The following is a 15,528-nucleotide window of genomic DNA, read 5'->3' on the forward strand; positions in this document are numbered from 1 at the left end:
GTTATGTTGTGTTACAAGCATTTTCTTCATGAGAGTTCCTATTGTCTGCACAGTAGTGATCTTATTCACCCAATGCTTACTGTTCTCTAAGCTGCCAGTCTTCTGTTCATTATCCATAATCTTGTGAAGGAATGAAATATTAAAGATTCTGCATCAATTCATGGTAGAAGTTACATGTGTGTGTGAACTTGGGCAAGAAGATTGCCATCTTGATTGTTCAAACATTATATCAAGATTTATGGGCTAAAATAGAGGATACCAATAAATGTCTACATAGGCTTATGGTGAGACTTATCCCCATATTACAGTGCCTTAATAATTATTCTTAGATTGGATGATTATATGATTTTCCGTTCAGATTTAAATTTTGTGGCATGGTTCATATTGCCAGTTAAAGGTGCAGTGATAAGAGAGCCTGCAGTTGTCGACAAGCTAAATTGTACTTTATAAAATGTATGTTTGACCATCAGCTACTTTTATTTTAAGCCTAAATATCAACCGGTTTCAGCCATGGACCATCTTCATGAATAAGGGTTAAAATGTTTTAAGCTGTTCTCCATGAAGATAGTCCAAGACTGAAACCAGACAATACCTAAGATTAAAATAAAAGTGGCTGGCAGTCAAACATGCATTTTATACATTACTTATGGCACTTGATAGTCACCTTGCAAAAATGTTTAAATAGTACTGTTCCTGCAAACTATTCCAAAATTTTTTTCCACACCAAGTGCTACCAACACAATCAGACAAGCAGTGCATCATACTTTACTATATACCAGCCACTCAAAGGAGAGTTCATTTAAATGCACTTTAAAATAATATTCTTTAATCAGTAAAGATAATTCAGCTTAAAGAATGCAGTTTCATTTTGAGGTTAACAATTTGTTTCTGGAAAAGTAGCCAAAGTTATTAAATTGTTTGGTAAAGTTTTGAATGACTTTTCCATTTTCTGGAAGAAGAGTTTCACATCCTCAATATGAATCACTTCCTGAACATCGCAAGAACTCATTTCTATCAACAGCTCTTTTCTTGCAAAAAATTTCATCCCATGATATGTTGGTGATCTGGTATGTTTACATTGCCTGTTTTTTCCATACTATTCATCTCTAGACTGAAACAGTGTCCACATATTTCTTCATATCTGCCTAAGGGCACACCACCTTCCATTACCTTTTGCAAATGTCAAATTTTTCTTTTATCAGCCTTAGCATATTTGTATTGTTTCTTTCTGTTACCAGCTTTAGCTTATTTGCATGGTTTCTTGGGGAGGCTGAATATACTGGAGAACTAAACCACAATGAACTTTCTCCTTTTATTTCTGGACAATAAAATAAGCATACAAGTTTTTAATCCAGACACTTCTTCCCCTATGGAACTTCCATTACCGTACCATGTGTATTATTTAACTTTATGTTAAATGTTTTACTGCTGCAGTGCAACACACAGGAGTAGCATAGCACAACAGTTAACTGACTGTTCTGGAACACTGCAGTCTGTGTTGTTCCCATTTCCTTAAATATTTCACAATTTCTCAGAACGTTTGCATTGAATGTGCATTTGCAAATGAAAAAGTCGTGTAGTACTTCAGAACACTCATTGAAGATGCTTTGTAATTAAGACAAAACATGTCAGGGTGTACCAGATAAATAAAGAACTTAATATCCAGGATTTTTGTTTTGAACGACTGTAATTTACAGACTGTTGATGTTTCTGAGCTTCTGGACAGTTTCCTTCAGATCTAACAAAAACACACATATACACAAATGTAATCATTGTCCTACTTTTCTGCAATGTCATTGCATGCAGCCTGACAGGGATCCAAAACAAGGACGCTGTTCAAAAGCTTAGCAACTTTTTCAATCTCATTTATGTGCCTATTAACTGTTTACTGCCTCAACTATACAACCCCTTATATTATTTGTGTAACTTTTGTACTATTTTATCCAGAAAAGTATAAAAAAACAGTTCTCAAAGCAGAAAAAATAAATTGAATGATGTTTGTTATTCTCTTCTGTCTTAGATTAGATTAGATTTACTTTCATTCCAATTGATCCGTAGTGAGGAGGTCCTCCAGGATGTGGAACATGTCAGAAAAACAGCAATACATGACAAATATTTACAACTAAAACAAATAAGCTAATGTACCATTCCACAGGTCCCAAGTGGAATGATCGTCATTTTTTAATGAACACTATATGAAAGTCATTTTACAAATCCTAATACACTGAATTTAAAATAAAAAAGTTTTTTATTTATTTATGAGGTAGGCTAATAAACATGTAATACAACTACTATAATACTTACTTCATTTAATTCAGCACTAACATTATTGTGTTGTTACAGCCTCACAAAGTAGCACAGAGCATCTTGCTGTTTTGCAAAGGTCAAGGATTACTGACTTCTATTACTCTGCCTGGGGTTGAAAGACAGCGAGCATTTTCTGGAGGATCATTTGATGGGGAAGGGCGTCCAAGGAGACTTTCAAGAGGAATGAGCATGGAGGAGTATGACAAACCGAACATTCGGCGTCTGTCAATTACCATTAGCAATGATACAATGCCGAACAAGCACAACTAAATACTTCTCCGCATGTAAGATGCTGAAAGTATTTAAACATGCTCCAAACAGGCTGCCATCAAGTTTAAAATTGGAAGCAATTTTTTTTGTATCTGAAAATGAAATAATAGAGGATGGAAAATATATTTCTACTGTGTTTTCAAATCACATCACACCAGTTAAATTTCTTTAGTGAAATCTGTGTTTTCAATGTGTTGGTGGCAAGACATTTCAATGGGGAAAATGCATCACTTTGCCTTGAATGTGTAGCTATGACTGGTGCAATGCTATGTCATTTGTTTCTTAATTTCTGAGAGCAAGCACTGACATAAAAATAGAGGTACCTGGTGTGTATTTAGGTAAGCTAACTGTTTATCTGTATAAATAGTATTTTCATAAGATGTTTTTTTTCTTTTTTAAACTGTAGCTGTAAGGAAGTTTTAGGAGATACAGAAAGACATATACAAGTATATAGATATACACAAGAAAGCTAGATTTCATAATGCCACTTGGAACATCAAACTGTATTATATCATTTGCAACATTTCTGCATACCTGCTATCACTTGAAACATCCATGTACTGAGACAATCAGATTGTTTGCTGAAAGCCAGGGTTATTGGCAGATTTTGTAAGAAACTGTGATTCAGTTTTCAGCACTCAAAAAAGGCATATTATTGATGATGTCACCATTTGTTGCAGTGTTAAGCTACAATAAATTAAAATGATGGACCAGTTTTACTCTTGATACACCAGGATAGATCCTTCCGCTTTATGTTTGTTTGACAATGTATCTGCTTATAAAAATGTGGGTATTATATATCATAATTGCTTTTAGTTGTACTGTAGAGTACAAATCAAAATATAAGTAGATTGGGTAACTTTTGTACAAGAAGTGTAAGCTAAGGCTGAAGGAATACTAAATACATTCTGTCAGATATTATTGCAATTGTGTTGGTCCTTTTTTGTAGAAATTTGCTTAAATGAGTTTGTTTCAGTGTTCATTGAATTATTTCTTTTTCATAAATTTCTACTCAAACCAATATTTCCCATTCATTCTACACTTTTGTTTCATGTTCCACCTAAGGATAAAACAATTGTTTAAATTATGGTAAGGAAACTGAATCCTGAATTACCAATTTTGTTTCTCAGTAACAATGCAAATGAGCACAACAGTATTCCAAAATCTGAAGTAATGCATAAGTGCCATTATTAATAGGACTGATCGTAAGTTTCATGATATTACGTTTTATAACAGTCTGTTAGAACTGGATTACTTTCTTCTCTTGTATTACTTTTGAGAAGCAGTAAAAGCTAATGCAACCTTATTGTATCATAATTGATTATTGTATTTTGTTGTACATTTGTAGTTCACAGACTTCAAAATGTGTGAAAAAAGTTTCATAGTACAAATGTAACTCAAGCAAGTATTTATATTGCCAAATGTAACACAATATTAATTAGACTGTGCCAAGAAACCTTGTTGAAAGACGCCCATGCAGCTGTGAACTGCAAGTGTCATAGTAAATTAATCCGTTCTGTATATGTCAACGGCAATAAATATAGAAAACATTTTACAAGATGTAAAACCTGTGTCATATAACAGGTAGATAATACTAAGGTCAAACTTTAGTGTGGTATGTTTCTGTAAATAGAGATGCTTCAACAATGAACCAAAGAATATGGAAATAAATTTTATTGAAACAAAATTGTTCTCATTTTTCTTACTGCACTTTGTATCGGAGTTATGTCTTAAGCATATCTTTTGAGTTTCGGTGATTGTAATGGGTGTATATATAGTGTGGTATCCTGTTTGGGTTGTGTGATGATGAGTGAAGGGAGAGAATGAAACCCAGTGCTGGCACATGGCCTACAATTCTCAAATACCAAGAGAAATGCTGTGCTTCATGATCCCATCCAATGGGTGGATCACCATAAACAGTATCACATGCTCTCATTCCTTAAAACACTGTGGAAAAGTTGGAAATTTAATCCAAGGCATTGGACGGAAGAGTGTTGATGATAATTTTTTCCACTACCATGATTTGAACCAACTATCTCTGAACTGAGTCCTATCGCAGAGGAATACATTAGGAACTTCTGTTAGAGAGATGGAGTATTGGTAATGTAAGAAACGCTACTACACACAGATAATGAGATGGGGTCAACAATAGTCTTTGAAGACCAGAGAGACATTTAGCCTAATCCCTGGAAGTGGAGAGGAATACTGATAATTTGTGCTCCAAAAAGAATGTACAGGACATTAGCCAATTAGATTATTTTATGTGCCAAGGTGAAAAAAAGGCATCAATAAATAGTATTTCCTGAATGGTAGTGCAGATTTAGTGATTTAAATATGAATGTTAGTATTCTACCATTTGTTTGTTTATTATTTTGTTTCATCTATTCAATAAAAGTCCTTCTGTTACACTACGAAACATACTGAACATAATGTTTTAAAATTCTGGAAAGAGTAAAAGTAGCAACTCACCATATACAGAGTGTCTCAAACATTTTTGGTTGATTTGAAATGGGTGATAGGTGATCCACAACTGATTGTATTGAGATAGGGAGTCAATAGTTGGAAATGCATATTTGTGAGTTACGGACATACACAGCGTACACCACATAGCAACAACGTAGCTCACAGTAATTGTTCAAAGCAATGACCATCAGTCTCAACACATGTATATCAAAGGTTCATGCTGTCCTGCTGCACTCTCACAAAGATCCTGGGTGTCTTGTACACTGGAAAAGGCAGTGGATGATGAACAACATACATTCCTGACCACCAAACAGACATACTTAGTTCATAGCATGTGTGTTGTGTTAGGACCACATGCATCTCATCAGTGCATTAGCCTTTGCCATACATGCACCACTATCCCTGATATCAGTTGGCCATTACATTAGACAACTAATGATGTGTCAATGGTGAGGTGTGTTACTGTGTACAGTGCTTGACGTGTAGTCAAAGATGGAATGTTACTCATCATGAGAGTTGCAGACATACATTTAATGTACGGTGCAGCAGGTGTAGTGCCTGGAAAGTAGCATTAATGGACAGAGAATGTTTCCCAACAGGCATCATCCTGATTCAAAGAAGTTTGTCTCTATGAATATCGACTTATGAGATGGGATCATTTCCACCAACAAGAGCAGGCCAAGGTTCCCTCCAAAGATATGTCTTAGCACCAGACTTTGAGAACATGGTGTTAGATCATGTGGCCAACAACCCAGTAGTAAGGACCTGTCAACTTTCCTGTGAAACGCACACTTTGAAGCATACAGTATGGAGAGTACTGGTGAAACAGGAATTACACCCATCATAAAGAACAGATTTTGAGCCCCGCATTCACTTCTGTCAATGGATCACCCACTGCAGTGCTGTAATGCCAAACTTGGTACAGCTTTTATTGCTCATGGATGAGGCCTCATTCACCAATGATGGTGCTGCAACAACTGCAGCAGCCATATCTGTAGTGAGGACAATGACCTCTCCACCCACATTGGTGGCTACTAGCAACAACTTTGTTGACGTATTTGGGGGGGGGGGGGGGGGGCATTATCCAAGATCACCTAATAGGGCCTTATTTGCTGCATCCTCATTTAATTGGTCCATGTTACTAGGTGTTCCCACTAGATGTGCTGCCACAGTTATTGGAGACTGCATCCCTTGTTGCCTGTGAAGGGTGTGTACCAGCCCACTTCACTGTTAATGTCCACAAGCACCTCATCAACACATTCCTTCATCATTGGGCTGGAAGGGGAGGTCCTGTCCTATGGCCAGCAAAATTACTGGATCTCACACCTCTGGACCCTTTCCTCTGGGATTACATGAAGATGCTGGTGTATGAAACGCACATATAATCGGATGAAGACCTTGCTAGTGTCAAAGCTGCCTGTCTCCTGGTACAACAGACACCAGGGATCTCTGTGAGACTGCAGCAGAACTGGATGCGTCATTGCAATACATACATTGAGATTAGTGGTTGCCACTTTAAACAGTTACTGTGAGCTATGCTATTGTAAAGCCGCGTGTGCTGTATGTGTCCATAACAAAATAAATATGCAGTTCTGATCATGGGTTCCCTATCTCAGTATAACTGGTTGTGGACTCACTATCACCTTTTTCAATTTGGGAAGTTGGAGGAAGGTATGGAGGTAAGGAAAGCTAATAGCAGCAAATGCACAGAACAGGAATGGTGAACTCACTCTGCTGCACAGAGGGCAGAGTTGTGTGTCATGCAGAATGACGTGGAGAAATGAGAGGGGGAGATATAACAAGGAAGAGGGAGACTGCACAGAGTAGGATGTGACTGCAGAATGAGTGAAGTGGCGGTCATGGGGAAATGAGTGGATTTGTGAGACAGAGGCTAAGAGAGACTGAAGACAGGAGGATTACAAGATTGAAGGATGTATTGTGAGGACAATTAATCTCTACCTAATTTAGAGAAGCTGCTTTGTTACAACTTATTTGGCAAACAAATGTGTGAAATAATAATTTATGTATTTGTGTAACTGAACATTTGTGGCATTTGTATGAGAGGATTTTTTTTATGCCAGAGGAACCCACAATGTGAAGAGTGAAAATCTCATTCTGGAAACATCCCTCAGGCTGCGGCAAAGCCATGTCTCCGCAATATCCTTTCTTTCAGGAGTGCTAGTTCTGCAAGGTTTGCAGGAGAACTTCTGTAAAGTTTGGAAGGTAGGAGACAAGATACTGGGAGAAGTAAAGCTGTGAGGAGGGGGCATGAGTCGTGCTTGGGTAGCTCAATTGGTAGAGCACTTGCCCGCGAAAGGCAAAGGTCCGAGTTTGAGTCTCAGTCCAGCACACAGTTTTAATCTGCCAGGAAGTTTCAAGAATTATGTGTCTTATTCAGAGAAAGAAACTCATATATTTTAAGTAAAGTGGGGTCATAAGGTCGGAAAGATTAAAATGTTAACATGGCATTAGCCAATTACAGAAGTAACGATGATGCTGTCCTGGAATTCACTCATTAATGCTAATAACAACTATATATTGAACAGAAACTGACTGAAACCAGAACTGTATAGCAAAGCAATCTTAATTACAACTGACATAGATTCCTTGGAGTAGGCTGTACATCGATGGTGGTGGAATACTTATTGCCATAAAAAACATGATTGTCTAGCATCATTATTTCAGATTTTGAATGTTAAATTGTCTGGCTGAAAGTGAGCAACAAAAGTAGGTCAAACAATATAATTTGATGCTTTTATAGAACAAATTCCTCAGGGGCTATAGCGTCAGAATGTGTCGGAGAAAACTTGGAAAACAATGGAGATAAATTCTCTAACCTTATCATGATAATAGGGTGAGGTATCAGCTTACCAGCTATGGATTGAGAGAGTTAGATTATTTAAATAGGTATCAGGGATAAGAATTTGAGTGAGATTATTGGTCAAATACTGATAAGCCCGCTAAAACACATAGGGCTAACAGGTAATTAGGATTGTGGAAAGGGCCAAGAGAGTTGTGGTCGGATTCATTTCACAATTGTAATTTATTATCATTTAGTTCACAAATACATTTTTGAAAGAATTAAATATGCTTCACAGCTTAAGGCCTCTGAACAGATGTTTTAGAATAAGTTCAAACTAAATCTTCAAAATTCCAAATATTCTATGATAATTACTGAACGCAGAAGGCCACAATGTTTTAAGAAGCTAACAGGGCTGATGGCCCACAAGGTGCACAGAAAGAGATGAACGCAATAAGATGGCTGAAGGCTGCAAGGTAAATTCTGCAAATTAAGGAAATAAGTATAGCCACAATCAGTAAAATAATACATTAAGTTTAAAAATTTCCTTTTGCAACTCAAACAACGGAAGGTCCACAATAACTTGTAAAATATTTCAGAGGAAATTACAATAACCTTACAAGAACAGAAGGCGATAATGCTTGGACTTGAAGGAAACTCTGAGAACATGTTTCCATGGCTCTAGGCCCACGACTAACCTTGCCAAATTAAAAATATAAAATACAGTTAAATTACAACAACATTAACACTGCCAAATGGATAATTAAGAGAATGACACTCAGGAGTCTCCAGTGGATCGGCCTGCCCTCGTTCTCTTAGGTGAGACAGGTGGTAAGCCCAACTACACCTGATTCATTGGAACCCAACCAGGGGACAGTCATGGACCGACCGACCAACCACTTGCTTGCCACGACAGAGTACACGAGAATTCAAGGCCCCCCAAAAAATTACAAGTATCACTTTCCCCAACAAATGCGTATGTGAACTGAGCTGCCAAAACTACGTACTATGTTAGGCAGCAACAACAGGTGAGGAAAAGACACTGCCTAAAAACTACGTTGGTGGCCAGGGCAGGTAACCAGAACACCAATGGCCACAAGGCAGAGAATTCCACTGGTTCACTTAACTACGAAGCAAGATAATACAGTTAACTTCACCCAAAATGAACACTGCCTGAATTTATGTCAGCGGCCAGGGCAAGTAACCAGAACACTAACGGCCACAAGGCAGAAAATTCCACTGGTGCACTTGACTATGGGTAAATTAATTTGATCAATTCCACCTGACAGCAGCTATCTCAAACACTTCACTCGTTGTTACTCACTGGAAAACCTCCACAACAGCAACGCCAGAACCAACTACGTAATGCTCAAAACCACTCAACCTTCACGTCCTGGGTCAGCAAGTGATGTTGCTCATACTGATTGGACAGCTCCAGACAGACTCTCACACTGCGCAGAGACCGCCAGCATGGAGACGTCCTCGAATGAACTGACTAACCAACCATCTACCAAAAGTCAGGCCCGGCTTAAGTGATGCGTGGCAGCAATGGACAGGTGGGCGGTGTCTGCACAGGGCTCACTGCTGCTGCTGCAAGCCGGTGACTGGCTGGCCCAGGCTGTACTCCAGATGTGTTGCAACTGGCTGCCAGGGCCCAACTCATGACCTGAACTGCCGCTGTGAACTCTCCTCCTCGCACGTTCCGACTGACTCCTCTCAGAATGCCAACAACATCTAAAATCATCGTCAGTTGAACTAACACCAACTACAAACACAAGCTGACAAACACTTACACGAAGACCTGAATGATACAACAGCAACTACCAGCAGCAACTAAGCATACACGAAGACAGATCGGGAGTTGATTCACACACACACACACACACACACACACACACACACACACACACACACACACACACACATACAGCTGACTCATGAACGATCACCGAGCCAAAATGTGTCGTCCTGTAGGATGACCAACCGACGATCCACCAAGAGCGTGGCCCAGCTCAAGTGATGCGTGGTGGCAATAGTCGGGCGACCATGTTGGTGCAGGCCTCACTGCTCCAACTGGACTGCACTAGTGCCACATTGCAACTCCTTGACTGGCAAGTCCAGACTGTGCTCCATATGTTCCAACTGACTGGCAGACCCGAACACCCAACCCGAACTGGCGAACACCCAACCTGAACCGGCAAACACCCAACCTGAACTGGCTTATGACAGACAACGACCGGGAAGTAATAACAGTCGAGCAAAGATACTACGAGAGGGGATATATCGATACACACTGCTAATGCCGCTCACGGTCAGGCAAAGCAGCAACTCAGTGACAGTAGTAATTGAAATTAACGTAGTGAGGTGGAAGTACGTTAAAAACAGGGTGTAAAATACATGAAGGCGGGAACACGAGCCACACACGGCTCAAATATTTTATCTGACTATTACCTAAAAGATGTTGTTAGAGAACCAACTTGTGAGGATAATGTCTTAGATCTCCTAGTAGCTAATAGATCTAAAATTTTGGATTCCATGAATGTAGAGGAGGTCTTGATGGCTATAAAGCAGTTATAGTAGCAACAACTACAGTTCTTAAAACGAATGATAAAGAAGGTAGGAAAATATTTAGGCAAACTGTGTGAGCATTCAACATTGAAAATTCATCTGTGGGTGCAAAATGTGGAGTACCAGTGAATAAAATTCAGAAGTATTGCCCATATACCAAGCATACTGTTAGTAACTGAAAGGTCTGCCAAGGTTAAATAGCCCTGTTAGGGGCTGCTGCTAAGAAATCAAACAGAACTTCATCGCAAATTATGCTAAGTCAAAACCTTCTTAAAGAACAAAACTCGCCAAGACCAGAATGAGTTCTAGGAGCAGCATTCAGTGAATTCAAAAGTAAAATTCAGCCCCCTAATCTGGCAAATTGCTGTAATAGCTTTTATGTTAAGTAAAGTCAGTAAAAGGATCAGAGTCATCTATACAGCTGGCAGTAACTGCATTTGTGTCTTCCTAAATTGTTTCACTGTGGAAAACTATTCTTGCTTTCTACTGTTAAACGAATCCCAAAATAACACACATAGAGATGACAATATTACGAAAAGGATAGTTGCTACTCACCATATAGTGAAGATGCTCAGTCACAAATAGGCAACAAAAAAAGACTGTCACAAAATAAGCTTTCAGCCAATGACACCTTTGTCAAAAATGGATGACAGACCCCCCCCCCCCCACACACACACACACAAACACATATGCACCCACAACTCACACACATGACCACAGTCTCTGGTGGTTGAAGCCAAACTACAAGCAGCAGCAGCAGTGCATGGTGGGAAAGGCAGCTGGATGGGGGTAAGGAGGAGGAGGCTGAGGTGGGGAGGGAGAGGGATAGCAGGGCAGGAATTGGGAAGGGCAAAGTGCTGCTGTGGAACATGCAGCGATGAGATGGAGCGAGGGTATGGCAGCAAGGAATAGTCAGGAGGTTAGATGGATGATAAAGGAGAGAGGTGGGTAGCAGAAAAGGCGAAAAGTAGTACTGGGTGTGTTGGTGGGACAGAGGGCTATATAGTGCTGGTATGGGAACAACGAAGGGGCTAGATGGGTGAGGACAATAACTAACAAAGATTGAGGCCAGGGGGGTTACGAGAACATAGGATATATTGCAGGGAGAGTTCCCACTTGCGGAATCCAGGAAAACTGGTGTTGGTTACCTCATGGCTTATATCCCTGTAACAGACCTTGATGCAAGACCTGTCCCATGCATCCTCCCACCACCACCTACTCCAGTCCGGTCACAAACATTGTATCCCATCAAAGGCAGGGCTACCTGTGAAACCAGTCATGTGATCTACAAGCTAAGCTGCAACCACTGTGCTGTATTCTATGTGGGCATGACAACCAATAAGCTGTTTGTCTGCATGAGTGGCCACCAACAAACTGTGGCCAAGAAACAACTGGATCACCCTCTAGCTGAGCACACTGTTCAAAACAACATTACTCATTTAAATGACTGTTGCCATATGGATCCTTTCCACCAGCGCCAGCTTTCCTGAATTCCATGGGTAGAAATTCTCCCTGCAATATATCCTACGCTCCCGTAACACTCCTGGCCTCAACCTTTGTTAGTCATTTTCCTCACCCATCTAGCCCCTTCCCTGTTCCCATTCCAGCACTGCACAGCTCTCTATTCCACCAGTGAACCTAATCTTTCTACTTCTCTCCTTTTCCACTACTTCCTCCACCACCCACTGTCTAACATTCCGACTGCACCTAGATGCCCTACTCTCTTTCCACCTCACCCCTACTACACGCTCCCCAGCAGCACTTCACGATCCCCCATCTCCACCCTGATATCCCTCCTCCTCCCCATCCAGACTCCTCCTTATCCCGACCCAGCTGCCTTTCCCATCATGCACTGCTGTTGATGTTCATAGTCTGGCTTCAGCTGCCAGAGATGGTGGTCATGTATGTGTAAGTTGCATTTGCGTGAGCCCGCGTGCCCGCACTTGTGTGTGTGTGTGTGTGTGTGTGTGTGTGTGTGTGTTGTCTGTTTTTGCCAAAGGCCTTGTGGGCTGAAAGTTTATTTTGTCACAGTTTTTTTGTTGCCTATCTGTGACTCAGCATCTCCACTATATGGTGAGTAGCAGCTATCCTTTTCATATTATTGTTAGATTCCATCCTCTATTTTCCAGTGTTTGATTTTGCCTGATGGCTTTTCTTCCATCCTAACCCAGTGCTGTTTTCCTTTGTTACCATTTTTTAATGCAGTACTATACTCAATATCCATCCTTCCTTCCCTTCTTTCATGTGTTTATTTTGTTGCCTTACAAACTGCACTGCACACTCTACTTAAGAGCCACCCTGTATCAGCCATCTTACCTGCACACAACAGACAGCTACAAAACCATGCTGATTGTTGGTGCAGCATCTTATGTCCCACATTACTCACCAATATCATTACCCTATACCTTCAAATTCCTTCCTGTATCACTCTCCCATAGTTTTGTGTGTTATTTCCCGCACCTTACTGATGCCACATTTTCTTGTATCTCATCCTACCAACCCTTACACCACCACACTCCTTCTCCTTTCTGTCCCAGTTTGTACCTCCCAATTTCACCTCATCCATTCACATCTGGCATTTCCTTCTTCACACTTATCCACCCTCAGACATGCAACCCAAGTAAAATATTTTTTTATTTATATCTTTTCTTTGATCTCATTGTGACTTCACACCAATTTAGAGGTTTTTATCTTTCACTATCATCGTACTCCCTCTGATTTCTTCTTGTTTCCCTTTGTTTCATCCATTTCACCCTTTTAGTTATTTTTCCCATGTATTTGGATGTATTTTTGCAATTTTTTTGGATGTAATTCCACACTATTTACATATTTTTTCACTTTTTTCCCACCACCATGGAGCCTTGCTCCTTCCATCTGCAAATACAGAAAAGTTTCGTTATCCCTGGACAGAACCCAGCCCCACATACTGTTGCTACATTGTTGCTTGGCTCATGGAATCCCTCCAAATGGCATTACCATCGAATTACACACTCCAGTTGTCACGTTTCCTTCCACAATGACCTCCATCTGTTCAGATTTGACTAATCTGTAGCCCTCACCAACATAGTCCTGCAAAACTATATCAATCAAGTTGAAACCTCCTTGCACCAACTCCCCTCAATCCAAAAAATGCTCCTACTATGCGATGCCAAATCCCTGGAGCCCATAACACACACTGAAACTCTTGCCCTCCAGGAACTAGAGCAACATACACAATGCCACCTCAAAAACGCTCCACCCTGCTCACTTACTACTCCTGCCCTGGAGTACCACTGTCCACCACCTCTGCAACAACCTCCAAGCCTTCCCTACATCCCATCATAGCTGACAAACCCTTTCTTGCAGACCTACTACATTTACCCCATCCTACAAAACTCCTTCCCATCACCACACAGAATCAGAACCTTAACAGACCCATAACACAGTCATGAAGCTTTCCTCCAAAAGCCTTAGCCCCACAGAAGTATCAGTCCTTTCCAAAGGCCTCATCTTTTGCCCCACTCCCAAATTTAATCATGCAGGACTTGTTAAAAGACCTTCTCTCCTTTTCCCAGTCCCTACAGAGGAAACATTTTTTTTCACCAACTCTACCAGTTAGCCTCAACCAAAGCCAATGTTGAACCCTGCCTGACTCAGTTCATTCCTCCATTCAACCATGATACACCCCTACTGCCCCCAAATCACCCCTGTTAACTTTTCAGAATTTCTTAACCTCAAACCTTGTCCCACCAGCATTCCTCAAATCCCACAACATGCAAACTAACCTTACATCCACAGAAAGAATTGCAGTCCATGACCTAAAAACTGATCGCAGCCTTATAGTCCTGTGTGTGGAAAAAGGCCCCACCACTGTTGTTTAAAACTGCAAGGATTATCTGGCAGAAGGACTCCACCAGCTGTCAGATACATCAACCTACAAACCTTGCCACAGTGACCCCATTCCAGAAATCCCACAGGATCTACAGGCTTTACTCAAATCTTTAGGCCCATCCCAGAACCTCTCCTATAAATCCAACAACCTCCTTCCTAATTGCTATGACCAACTATGTCCTCACTCACAATCACTTCTCCTTTGAAGACATTACCTAGAAACAAATCCAGGGTACGGCTGTGGATACCCACATGACACCATCCTATCCCAACCTATTTGTGGGCCATTTAGAGGAATACTTCCTAAACACCCAGAATCCTAAGCCCATAACCTGGTTCAGTTTCACTGATGATGCCTTTGCAATCTGGATTGAGGGTGAGAACAGCCTATTCACATTCCTCCAGAACATCAACACCTTCTCCCCCATTCACTTCATCTGGTCCTACTCAGCCCAGCAATTCACCTTCCTAGATGTTGAACTCCATCTCAAATATGGGTGCACCAGTATCTCTGTCCATATCAAACCTACTCTATTTCATTTGAACAGACAAGGCTCTTCAGCTTTAAGTAAAATGTATATGGATGTCTGCAAAATCATAAACGAGGGAAACTAATATATCCTGATGGGGGTAGTAAAGTATTTAAACAGAAAATTGTCCACATTTCTGCACCTAAGACATCACAAAGTTGTGAAGAGGCAGTTTTTTGGGAGGAACATCCTGAAGAAACAAAAAGCAAAACAGGTGTCAAAATGTTACATCAAAACATTCAGTACCTAATCAAAAAGTGCATACAATAACAGCAAGCTCTAAGTGAGGAAAATGCAGATGTAGTCATTCTTACAGAACATGGGTTGTCTAATACTTTTATTACAATGACTAAATTTGACAACTATATTCTGAGTAGTAATTTCTGTTGAACAGAACATAAAAGTGGGGGAGTTGCCATATATTGCAAAGACCATTTACACGCCACAAAACTGGATTTTATCACAGAACTTAGTGCGGAAATTACCTTTAAAATTTCAGCAATAAGTTTGTTGGTAGACAAAATGCCCCTGGTTGTTATAGGTCTGTACAGATCTCCTAATAGTATTGTGGACAATTTCTTACAAAGCATGGAAAAAATGATAGAAATTATATGTAATAAGTATAAGAACATAGGTATTGTTATAGCTGGTGATTTTAATATAGATTCCTTAAAGTGTACTAAAGATTATGAAAAAGTAAATGATATTCTGTGTAGCTAT

At 40.2% G+C, this 15,528-nt stretch overlaps 1 protein-coding gene across 3 annotated transcripts in view; it reads left to right on the forward strand.

Annotated features, from left to right (window-relative positions):
* Window positions 1–4,264, forward strand: part of LOC126482284 (uncharacterized protein ZK1073.1) — a 564,828-nt gene extending 560,564 nt beyond the window's left edge. For all 3 annotated transcript variants that reach the window (XM_050106272.1, XM_050106273.1, XM_050106274.1), the window contains exon 9: window positions 2,344–4,264. In XM_050106272.1, the coding sequence (XP_049962229.1) occupies window positions 2,344–2,577 (234 nt within the window). In that variant the 3' untranslated portion in view covers window positions 2,578–4,264. The remainder of the gene's footprint in view (window positions 1–2,343) is intronic.
* Window positions 4,265–15,528: the final 11,264 nt, after the last annotated feature.

Source organism: Schistocerca serialis, chromosome 5 (assembly GCF_023864345.2).
Source record: "Schistocerca serialis cubense isolate TAMUIC-IGC-003099 chromosome 5, iqSchSeri2.2, whole genome shotgun sequence".
NCBI classification, from domain to species: Eukaryota; Metazoa; Arthropoda; class Insecta; order Orthoptera; family Acrididae; genus Schistocerca; species Schistocerca serialis.